The sequence below is a fragment of the Mus caroli genome, chromosome 12, assembly GCF_900094665.2.
Source record: "Mus caroli chromosome 12, CAROLI_EIJ_v1.1, whole genome shotgun sequence".
Lineage (NCBI taxonomy): Eukaryota > Metazoa > Chordata > Mammalia > Rodentia > Muridae > Mus > Mus caroli.
The window spans coordinates 64,841,502-64,852,717 of NC_034581.1; the positions used below are offsets into that span (position 1 = coordinate 64,841,502).

Below are 11,216 nucleotides of genomic sequence, written 5' to 3' on the forward strand. Positions count from 1 at the left end.
TGTGTGTGTGTGTGTGTGTGTGTGTGATGAGTATTTAAACATAGGAGACCATGGGACCATTCTCATTCAACTTACCATATCTGATAACCTATGCTTGATCTCTGGAACCCACATGGGGGACAGAGAGAACCAACTCTCACAAGTTGTCCTCCTCTGACCTTCATATTTGCACTGTGGCATGAAAGCACACACACACACACACACACACACACACATTCTACATGTATATGTAAGGAGTAAATACATAAATATTTTAAGTACTTAATTATCATTTAGTTAAAATATTTTATAATATCATTGTGATTTCTTCTTGACCATATATATAGGAGAAGTAAGAGTACTTTTCATAACCCTCTATATTTTGGGAAATTATTATTTGATGTGTTGTTGATCCCTTCCCCGACTCTACCACAATCTATGCATAGCTTAGCTGGGCTAGTTGTCCTAGCTAGGGTTTCTATTGCTGTGATAAAACACAATGACCAAAAGCATACTGGGAAGGAGAGGGTTTATTTTATCTTATGGCTTGTACTCCCCACCGAGGGAAGTCAGGGCAGGAGCTCAAGGCAAGAACCTGGAGGCAGAAGCTGAAACAGGGACCATGGAGGAATGCTCTATTATAGCCCAGAACTCCCCGGCTAAAGTGATTCTCCTGCCCCAGCTTCTCAGGTAGCTAGGACTACAGGTGTATACTTCTATACCCACCCAGGTTCTCTCTTTTTTTTTTTTTAAAGATTTATTTATTTATTATATGTAAGTACACTGTAGCTGTCTTCAGACACTCCAGAAGAGGGAGTCAGATCTCGTTACAGATGGTTGTGAGCCACCATGTGGCTGCTGGGATTTGAATTCTGGACCTTCAGAAGAGCAGTCGGGTGCTCTTACCCACTGAGCCATCTCACCAGCCCACCCAGGTTCTCTTGATCTCTTAAAAGTTTAATTCCATTTCAAATGTCATAGAGCTTGCAAATGGTTGTTGACATGCAACGATAAACCTGTGCCTGGGCCACACCTCCCCCGCTGGTGTGGCAGTTCACCAGCACTGTGGAGTTTGGGATGTTTGCGATCCCACGGCTCACTGCCTGGGTGCTGCAGCTGACTGCCGCTGTCTGGCAGCTCCATCCAGGATCATCCTGCATGTGGCTGGCCCAGGGAAAGATCACCACCAGTTAAAGTACTTACAGTTCCTGGTCAACGGGCTCTTCTTTTGTACTTTGGTACTGTTTATCATTGCAAACCGGGAGCTGCTGATGTAACAAGTACCTCACGACTTAGAGGGGTACCCTCCTCTAGTATTTCACAGTTCTTAAGAACTCTGGCTCTGCCTGCTGACTGCCCATCACTCACAGCTGGGCAATCTTGGGCTTTTTTTTTTTTTTTTTTTTATTGCTCTAGTGGCCTCATCTATGAACTGTGATAAGAAATGTTTATTCAGATTTGCTGTGACAAATTAATGAACATACACACAAATGAAAAACAACCACAGTTGTACCTGCATAATAAGCACTCAGTGGCCTAGAGCTGTTCTATCCACGGATGGTGCCAGACCCTGGTCATTCCTGCTCATAAGATATGATATGTGGCATGACACAGGAGAGGTAGAGAGAGTGGCACAGGTCTTCCACCTCGTGCTCTGGATGGAGAAGGAGGGCGTGATGGAAGTCCTGAGTGGCTGCAGGGATTTGCTCCATCCTGTGGAAGGATCCAGATGAATTTGGGCTCAAATCTAGTGTCTGCCACTAGTCCTGTATGGCTCCCCCCAAACCCTGCTGCTGCTTAAGCTGGTCCGTCCTCTGAATTTCCCATTAAGAAAAAGTAGTGTGGTTGACAATGGCAAATGTGCAGGACTGTTACAAAAAAAATCAAAACCCAAAAACAAACAAACAAAAAAACCCAAATAAGCTGGGAAGTACCCAGCTGCCCCTAAGAGAGCAACTATACCTGTTCCTTCCCTACTTGTTCTGTGTCAGACAGAGTCGGCTAAAAAGGGTGTTTATTACAGAAGAAAGGGGGAGGCAGGACGACTAAGAGCTTGCCTCTGTAGTTTGGACTGTGGGTAACTATATGACCTTTTAGTCTCAAAAGGCACCTTCTCTTGGTAGGCAGTGAAGAGTGATGGGAGGATATCGACTTGGGTCTATTTTCTTACTCCTTCAGAATTTGAGATGAATTGCTAAAGGGTTTCTCTTATGGAATTTTTCTCCCATGAGTCCCGATTCCAGGAAGTGGGAGGGAGAGATTAGGAGACATAGAAAAGAAAATAAACCTAGTAACCCTGACCTTAGTATAGCAACAGAGGGGAAGACAGAGAGGAGCAGTGCTCCACGGCCAGCCCACACCTGAATGCAGACCATCCCCAGAGAGCTGAAAAATGTGCAGACCAGGCAAGTCCTGAGCAACTGGGGACTCTCAGAGCAGCGGGGGCCTGGGCCCTAAGTGGCCAACAGGAGTCTTCTTCCTGGTGCTGGCCTCCTTGTCCTATGCCAGTTGGTGAACTAAACTCCCCATAGAGTTGTGAATTCCTTTCTAGAAGATCAGAAGAAAATAATAATTGTAACATTTAGGAAGTCACTATTCTCTAGTAGCACATTTCAGGTAGCAAGTTACAGGCTCAACTTTCATGATTTTCTTCTTTTTAATAATTGGGAAGCTTGCGGAGACGGCACAGTGGGTTAAAGCACCTGTTGTGGAGCATTGACTGGAGCATGATTCCCAGAGCCTGTATGGTTGACGGACACACCCAGTTCCTACAAGCTGTCCTCTGAACTCCAGGTTCACAAGACACGTGTGTGTGTCTGTGTGTGTGTGTGTGTGTGTGTGCATGCACACACGCTCTAGTAAGTGTAAAAATTGTTTGTTTGAAAATGTGGCACTGTGTACCCATAATATAAGCTCTTCAGAAAGTTGAGGCAGGAAGATCATGAGTTCAAAAAACCAGAAACCGGCCTGGCGTCACTGTGAGATTCCATCTAAGAAAGCTGTGTAGATTTCTGGCCTTGGCCTGCCTATTCTGTGCCTATTTCTGTCCCTTTGCAATGTCCAGCTTACGACACTATCCTCCTACCCTGCCCTCAGAGCTAGAGCAGGAGGGCTGTGTAAGACTCTGCTGGTATTTCTTTTGTAAAAAAAAAATCTATTCTAAGAGTGAAAGCTGAAAGTCAGGCCCACTGAGGAAAAGTAACAGCTTAAGATGCACACAAGGATAGTCACAGAAAAAAATACAGTCTACCTTTAGCAAATATGTATTGAAAATCTAATATATTTCAGGAAGTCTTCTAGATTTTGAGGGTAACTGCAGAAAGGAGAAATGTCTTTGCACCCACTATCCAACTAGGGAAGGAGTTATATCCTTGCAGGAGACACAGAAAGACCAGTCCCAGCCAGAAAGTACTGACATGCGGTGGAAAGGGTAACACTGTGTCTGTCGCATGGAATGTGGAAGGCAAGACTTCAACTAGGCTGCAAAACATCTAAGCTAGGAAAACATCTATAAAACTGCCCTGATGGGGCTGGTGAGATGGCTCAGCGGGTAAGAGCACCGACTGCTCTTCCGAAGGTCATGAGTTCAAATCCCAGCAAACATATGGTGGCTCACAACCATCTGTAACAAGATCTGACTCCCTTTTCTGGAATGTCTGAAGACAGCTATAGTGTACTTATAGATAATAAATCTTAAAAAAAAAAAACTGCCCTGAAAACATACCTACAAGTAACATTTTACAGATTGAACAGGTTATACTTAGGAACATATAAGTATTATATATATATATATATATATATATTACATATATGTATGCACACATATGCATATATGCATGGAATAACAATTAGTGAATATAAGAGGCCATGAATTTGAAGGAGAGTGAGAAGCCTCACTTTAAAGGAGGGTTTGGAGGGAGGAGAGGGAAAGGAGAAATGTTTTAATTAAATTGTTATCTTAAAAAATTAAAAAAAAAACGAAAAACAAAAAACCACAGAGAAGGAAAGTGTGACTTCAGCTGAGACCCTGAGTGGCTTCGAGAAAGGCAGGAAGGCGGTCATTTTGATGAAGTTTGTACTATTCTAGAAGCAGAAGGCAGCCAAGGTTTAGTAAGACATAGCCAGCCTTGGTTTAGTAAGGAAAGGCTGGGGAGAGAGGCAGCCACCCAACTCTGCAGGACCTGAAAGGTCAAGGTGCTGTTTAGCTCAATGCAAGCATCCTTTGAGGGCTTAAGCTAAGCAGTGCTAGGATAAAGGAGGGGCGTGTAGAAGCTGGGAGCTGCATCAGCCCAAAGGCAGAGTGCTGTGGGCTGGCCACAGTGGAGACAGAGGGCAACTTTAGATTTGGGATTCAGTTTGTGGGTGTGGGAAGGTGGGAGGTGGGTGCTGTGCTGAGCAGGGCTCCTGTCCTCTGCCCCATGTTCTCATCTTTATAAAACAGAAGTCTTTAGGGGTTCTGAGCTAAATTATGTGACGACATAATCACTGTATTGGGAGGTGGGTTCAGCACCGACTCTACTTACTGCAGATTGACATTAGAGGAGAAATTCAGCATATGGAAAATGAAGCTGTCACTGGGTGGTGGTGACAACATGCCTTTAATCTCAACACTTGGGAGGCAGGGGCAGTCAGATCTCTGAGTTCGTGGCCATCCTGGTCAACAGAATAAGTTCCAGGACATCCAAAACTACCAGAGAAACCCTGTCTTGAGAAACCACAATAGCAATACCAACCAACCAACCAACAGACCAAACAAAGACGATTGTATTCAGTGTTCTGTGGCCACTGTCAAAACTGGAAATGGTTTTAAAGCATTATAGTAGCAAACCATTTTCTACCATTTAGAGTGTTCAAATCTTCTAAACCCAACTATCCACATATCAAACACCTCATCAGAATGTGCTAATCTGAATGCCGTTCCCTAAATAAACTAGTTAATTCTGCTTGCATAAGAAGCAAATTTTAGACTTTGTGTGTTGCTGCTCCTTTGTGAGTGGAGGAATGGTGTCTGCCACGTGCATCTGAAGTGAAGTAATACAGGAAGATACAACTAAATGTTAACACTGATTATTGTTGATGCTAGAACGGATATGTGGCTTGTTTCTCTGCTCATTTCTGTTTCCCCCTTCCAAATGCTTCATTTACAGGAACGACTTTTGAAGATACAAAAGTGTTTTTCTAAAGTTTAGTGTAGTTAGCGAATAGCTGTTCTGCTGCTATTTAGGGTTCAAGCAGTGAGAGGCTGTAGCAGGCTGTATGCATGCCTCCTTGGGAAAGTTGGTGAGATCCAACAACCATGTATTCTAGACAGCTGTGGGGCAAACATTAACATCTTTGGTTTTCCTTTTTTTTTTTTTTAAATAGATTTACTGGAAGCTTCCAGGATGTTTAAGAACATTTGTGGATGCCCTTAAAGAAGAGAAAATAGTCTTCCCTAACGATGAAAAGTAAGCTAACTGATGTCTGCTCTAGCTCTCCAGGAACTGCCACTGCATCCCAGATGAGAGCCCAGGGCATAGGCATTACATCTCTCTGGATGTCCTGATGTTCTAAGAGATAAGCACTAGGTTTGGAGTAGGGTTTCTCCACATATCAGGATCTGCTGTTCTCCTTATGTCTGAGTCAACACTTTCGCCTACGCAGTGCCTTCTCTGATGTCATAAATATTCATCTTTACATCATTCATCTTTACAGACTGCTAGGGTCTAGTCTAACCATCTATAGGGGACCTGTCACTGCTAGGCCTTACTCCCCAAGTAACCCAAACCCATGCTATACCAGCCAGTGACCCAGCAGTAGATACAATGATTAGAAATAATTTAAGAATGTGTCTAAATAAGCAGTTGTTACTATATCCTTTTTCCTATTTCAGCACCTGAGGAGAGCTAGTGTTCTGAGCAGTATAACCTCTAGTGATGGATTTGGAAGGACGAGGAAGTGTCTGAGCAGGGCCTGAGAGCATGCCAGTATTGCCAAGCTGGGCTAACCAGGTGTGGCTGATCACACCTGGGATGCGCAGCCACAGGTAGCTGACCACACCTGGGATGCCCGCCCACTCTCTACTTTTATGGGGAGAAGTAAATAAATTGATTCTCCCGTAACAATTCTTTGAGCCTTTGCAGTGAGGTGTGCTCAGAGGGTGTATGAGTGGTCACTAGTATTCTCTATTGGTCATAGGCATTCTGGTTGGAAGCTGTAGAGAGACTCAGCTTCTCTGGTAGTTTTGTGATTTTTGAGTTATTTTATTTCATAGAGTTTTAAAGATTTACTTATTTTAATTTCATGTATGTGAGCCCTTTGTGCATATTGTATGTCTGGTGCCCAAGGAGGTGTCAGATCCCCTGGGACTGGAGTCACAAATGAAGAACATCCAGTGCTCTTACCCACTGGGCCATCTCCCTATCTTGTACACTTTTAATGAAAATAATTCATGCATTACACAGTGGACTAGAATGAAGAGAAAGGTAAGGTCGACTAGCAGGACACAAGTCAATCATTTCAATGTTTTTTTTTTTTTTTTTGTGATTTAATTCAATTCAATTGTATGAGCAAATGAAACAGAGGGAACCATGGACAAGAATAAAATAGTAGGTGAAGGTTTGTACACATGAAGCTGTGATTTTTTTTGGAAGGAATGTTTTATTTTTTTGTGCTTTGGGCAGACTTCATGTGTCACTAGAATTGAAACTGAAGAGCTTAGGTTGAATCATGAAACTGGGTGTTTCTCTCATGTCTGCTCCTAGTGTGAAGTTTCTGTCCTCCCCACTTCTCATCTTGCATGGTGAAGACGACAGGAAGGTGCCTCTGGAGTTCGGGAAACAGGTAGCCCAAGAACTCTACGGTTTCTTCATCTAGCGAACCTTTGATTGGAGCTCAGAGGTCTCTCACATTATAGTGGATCTTCTACATCCCTAAAAAGCCATGTTCCCTGAGCTAAATAGCGAGCGCCAGTGACCTTAGCTATTTAGTTTAAAGGAGATTGGGGTTAGGGGTAGACCTTGGTCCCTCACCTGGGGCTGTGGATAAGTGAGACCTCCCATGTCACCTCTAACAAGGTTTTCCCAGAGTGGGTTTGTTTAAACAATTCTTTGAGCCTTTGCAGTGAGGTGTGCTCAGAGGGAGGGCGAGCGGTCACTAGTATTCTTAGTCATAGGCATTCCAGTCGGTAGCTGTAGGAACAGACACCGGAGGATCTGGAGGGTCCCTCGGTCTCTGACTTGATGAGAGGCGCCCCAAGTCCCTCTCCCTTTCAGGAAAACCAGACCAGGAGATCTATGGCTGTGCACAACCGCCTTTGACTCTTGCCTCTGATACCCCTGCAGCTCTATGAAATTGCACACAATGCCTACAGGAACAAAGAGAGGGTCAAAATGGTCATCTTTCCTCCTGGCTTCCATCACGACTCTCTCTTTAAGAGCCCCATGCTGTTAAGTACTGTGAGGTGAGAACTCTTGCTAACTGAGTGACCCCTGTGATGCAATGGTGACTAGGCAGCCTTGAGTTAGTCAGCCCAAGTGTGAGTTGACCTAAGTCGTTTTTCTGCAGAGACTTCCTGAGCCAGCAGTGGGCATGAAAGGCTGGGACCAGCAGAAATTTCCAGCGAAGATGTGGTACAAACCTCGCCTGAGCTGGGTGGTTTCTTTATGCAAAATTGCGCTGGGCTGCTTGGATGAGCTGAAGCCCAGCCGACATTTGAATAAACAAAGCTGCATGGAATGTTCTTTTTAGTCCATCATTGTCTGAGAATCATGCCAAATCTTCAACGTGGAGAATCAGAATCTAATGTGATCTGATCTCATCTACAAATGCCCACCTACGAACCCTGCTGGGATATTTGTGAGTCAGGTGAATGCTGGTGTATGAACTCAGTGTCTGCCCCCAAGCTCCTAGGTTAAAATTTACCTGTCAGTGTGATGGTATCAGGAGGCAGAGGCTTTCAAAGGTGGTGTGAGCCAGGCTCTTGGGGATGGAATTAGGTCCCCAAAACACAGGTCTAAAGGACTTCTATCTGTTTCTTCCATCGGGAAAGGATAGGATGAGGAGGTACCATTTAGGAACGAGAAAGTGGCTCTCACCAGATACTGAGCCTGTGAGCTTTTTCATCTCGGTCGTCTTACATCTCCAGAACTGTGAGACTAAATTTATGCTGTTTGTAAGTTATCTGGACTAGTACCTCTTGTTATAACAGCCTGAACAGACCCAGACAGCAGCCTGGAGGTCGGACTCCGACAGCAGTGTAAGAAAGAAAATATTTTACCTTAGTTTATATAAATGACATTAAACAGTTCCAAGCAGTTTTCCAGCTCTCTGATTATTTTTAATTAATTTTTATTGATTATTTATTTACACTTCAAATGTTGTCTACCTTCCTGGTTTCCCCTCCGCAAAACCCCCATCCCATTCCCCCTCCCTTTTGCTGCTATGAGGGTACTTGCCACTCCTCCCCATTCCTGCCTCACCGTGGCTCTAGCATCCCCCTACACTGGGGCATCAAGCTTCCACAGGACCAAGGGCCTCCCCTCCCAGTGCCAAATAAGACCATCCTCTTTATGTGGCTAGAGCCATGGGTCCCTCCATGTGTACTCTCCGGTTGGTGGTTTAGTCCCTGGGAGCTCTAGGAAATCCTCTATTTCTTTTGAGGAAAGGAATCCAAGCAGGCTATTGATTGACAACTGGAAGTTGACATTTTATTTTTAGCTCTAACATAGACATACATTTTCCCTTCCCATCCCCGGAGACACTTAACTATTCAATGACAAAAACAGAATCAGGGAAACTCTAAAATACGCAAGTTCAATAAGAAGTCATTGAATAAGAGTATATTTTAGCATTCATTTCCCATTGGCACTGACCCCATTGCTGGACTCGTTGGATAGGGAAATCTTCAGATCCGAAGGCTCCATGTTCCAGATGTCCTTGGCATACTCCTTAATTGTTCGGTCACTGGAGAACTTCCCTGAGGCAGCGATGTTTTTGAGTACCATTGTGTTCCAGGCTTTTTGATTCTGTGAATAACATAATATATGTACAGTCCAGGGCCTGCGTGCCAGGCAAGCTTGACAAACATCAGGCCAAACACACTCCATAGAGGAATGGCAGGAACAAGGGAGGATGGTTTATAAATGAGCTCGCTCTGCTGATAGCCAGCTGGAGCAGACTACACTCTTCAAATTCGGAGTATATTTCTCTTAGGAATGAAAGAGTGCTTTTCATTTTAAGAGAAACTATGAGCATGGTGTGGTGGTGGATGCTTGTAATTCCTGGCCTTCAAGAGGCTAAGGTAAGACAATCTCAAGTTCAAAACAAGCCTGGGCTGTATAGACCTGGGGCTGGAGGTCTGTTAGAGGACCTGTGTTCAGTTCCCAGCACCTGCCTGGTAGCACAGAACTCTTTGGCCTCCACAGGTACCTGCACACACCCTGCGCATACTTGGCATCCACACCCAGAGACACACATAAATACAATAAAAATAAATCCTAGAGTTAAATGGGACAACTGCTCCTTCAGCTAAAGGTGGAGAAAGAGGCTAATCTCACTGTCTGTGGGCAGATGTGAAGAGATTTAACCTATGACTCAAAAAGTTTGAAAACCCATGAACAGTAGCTAACAAAGCAATGGAAAGCTTGCTGGCCCACTTAGTATTTTGTGTTCCCTTTGAAGGCCTGTGCCCCATTAGGTTTATTCTGAACCCCCACAACCCCACTGGGGTTTCAAAACAGGGTGAACCAAGGTCTTATTCGCAATCAAAAATATTTCAAAATCCTACATTTTTCTTTTTTTTTTTTTTTATAAAAGAGTATAAAAATATATTTGGCTTACAGTCTCTTTTTATCTTTTTTAGATCTCTGTGAGTTTATTGGAAGTTATTCAAAGCTGTTAAAACATCAGGAAATAAGAATAAGAATATAATAACATAAGAATTAAACTACCCTCCTACCATAAGCTATGCCTGAAACAGCATGGCAGCCCCCACTCGGGCTTGGAGATTTCTACATAAACATAAAAACAACGGAAATGGATAGCATGCTCAGTTCCTAGCAGGTCTTGTTAACTAATCGTCAGCGATGCAATTACTGCAAAGAGTCGGAAGCTGCAGCCTGCACTAATGAATCACGCAGGCGTGATTGAACCGCTGCGCTCCCAATGGGATGCTTAATTTAAACGGAAGCCCCGCGGTGTCTAACTGTCCTTGCCCTCAGTCCTTGCCCTCGTTCCTGTTTTCCTTTCCTGTTGTTATTTTGGAAACAGGATTTCTGTTTCCCCAGGGAGCTGCCCTCTCTCCTCTGAGTTCCTGGGTCTGTGCCCGCTGAACGGAAGTGGCCGGTGAGCCGATTAGCTCCAGAAACGCCTCTCACAGCTACGGAATTGCACTTAACTGTAGCTCTGTTAGGAGATTCGTCTGACTCAATCAAGAAGAGAAGGGCTGGCTGCAAAGCAGCACAAGCCTTGAAGGATCTCATTAAAAAACCCCAGAGGGCTGTCTAGGGTGAATGCAGGTGCTAACCTGTGCTGTCCACAGTCACACGCTTTGATAAAGGAATGGAAAAGAATGTTTGTGAAGGAGCCCTGGAGTCTCAGCTCAGACTCTGGTAATCCCTTCACCCCCAGGCTTTTGCAAGACACCCCTGAAGGGCCATTTACCAATGTGTTAACTGCAGGTGGAGGCTTATTTACAAAGCTTAAGTTTTTAAGTAATCATATATAAACCTCTCTTCTTTCGGTACATTTATATTCTAATGATCTGGCCTCCCCACAGGGCTGGATCAGGGGAGGTATTTACTTTTCTGTTTTCAAAGATTTCCAGATCAGTTCCTACCAACTAAACTGAGACTTGGTCTTAGAATAATCTTGGTAAGTTTTTCATACATCAGTGGAGGATTCTACCCACCACTGGGTCAGAGTCGCCGTGGGTGAAGGGTACGTTGTCATGTGTATTTGGAAACAGCAGCCTTGGTGACTGTGATTCTGGTTGAGAAACCTGGGGTTACAAGCTGCTTAAGGGAAGAAGGGCAGAGCTCTGCACAGAGAGGACCCTCTGAAGCGGGTACCCTGAGCTTCTGAGACAGGACTGCTCGTTGGACACAAATCACAGGTGATTTGCTTTTTTAAATTAATGCAAGAGTTTACAATTGTTACAGAAATCTCAAATTCCAACCTCTGGAATAGCCTTCCCAGTGTGTCTTGTAAACTAGCCAAAAGACAGATTTTGATCTGAACATCTGGAAATTTCTCTCACT

General features: G+C 44.2%; 2 protein-coding genes across 3 annotated transcripts in view; one reads left to right on the forward strand and one right to left on the reverse strand.

Moving 5' to 3' along the window:
• Abhd12b (abhydrolase domain containing 12B) overlaps nucleotides 1–7,724 on the forward strand; it is a 29,151-nt gene extending 21,427 nt beyond the window's left edge. Inside the window, exons 10-13 of one of the 2 annotated variants that reach the window (XM_021179677.2) lie at nucleotides 5,344–5,426; nucleotides 6,723–6,801; nucleotides 7,302–7,420; nucleotides 7,525–7,724. In XM_021179677.2, coding sequence (XP_021035336.1) covers nucleotides 5,344–5,426; nucleotides 6,723–6,801; nucleotides 7,302–7,420; nucleotides 7,525–7,552 — 309 coding nt within the window. In that variant the 3' untranslated portion in view covers nucleotides 7,553–7,724. The remainder of the gene's footprint in view (nucleotides 1–5,343; nucleotides 5,427–6,722; nucleotides 6,802–7,301; nucleotides 7,421–7,524) is intronic. The other variant, XM_021179678.2, reaches the window with a different exon arrangement.
• Nucleotides 7,725–8,640: 916 nt separating this feature from the next.
• Nucleotides 8,641–11,216, reverse strand: part of Pygl (glycogen phosphorylase L) — a 37,387-nt gene continuing 34,811 nt past the window's right edge. The window contains exon 20 of the mRNA XM_021179683.2: nucleotides 8,641–8,984. Within this exon, the coding sequence (XP_021035342.1) occupies nucleotides 8,811–8,984 (174 nt within the window). The 3' untranslated portion in view covers nucleotides 8,641–8,810. The remainder of the gene's footprint in view (nucleotides 8,985–11,216) is intronic.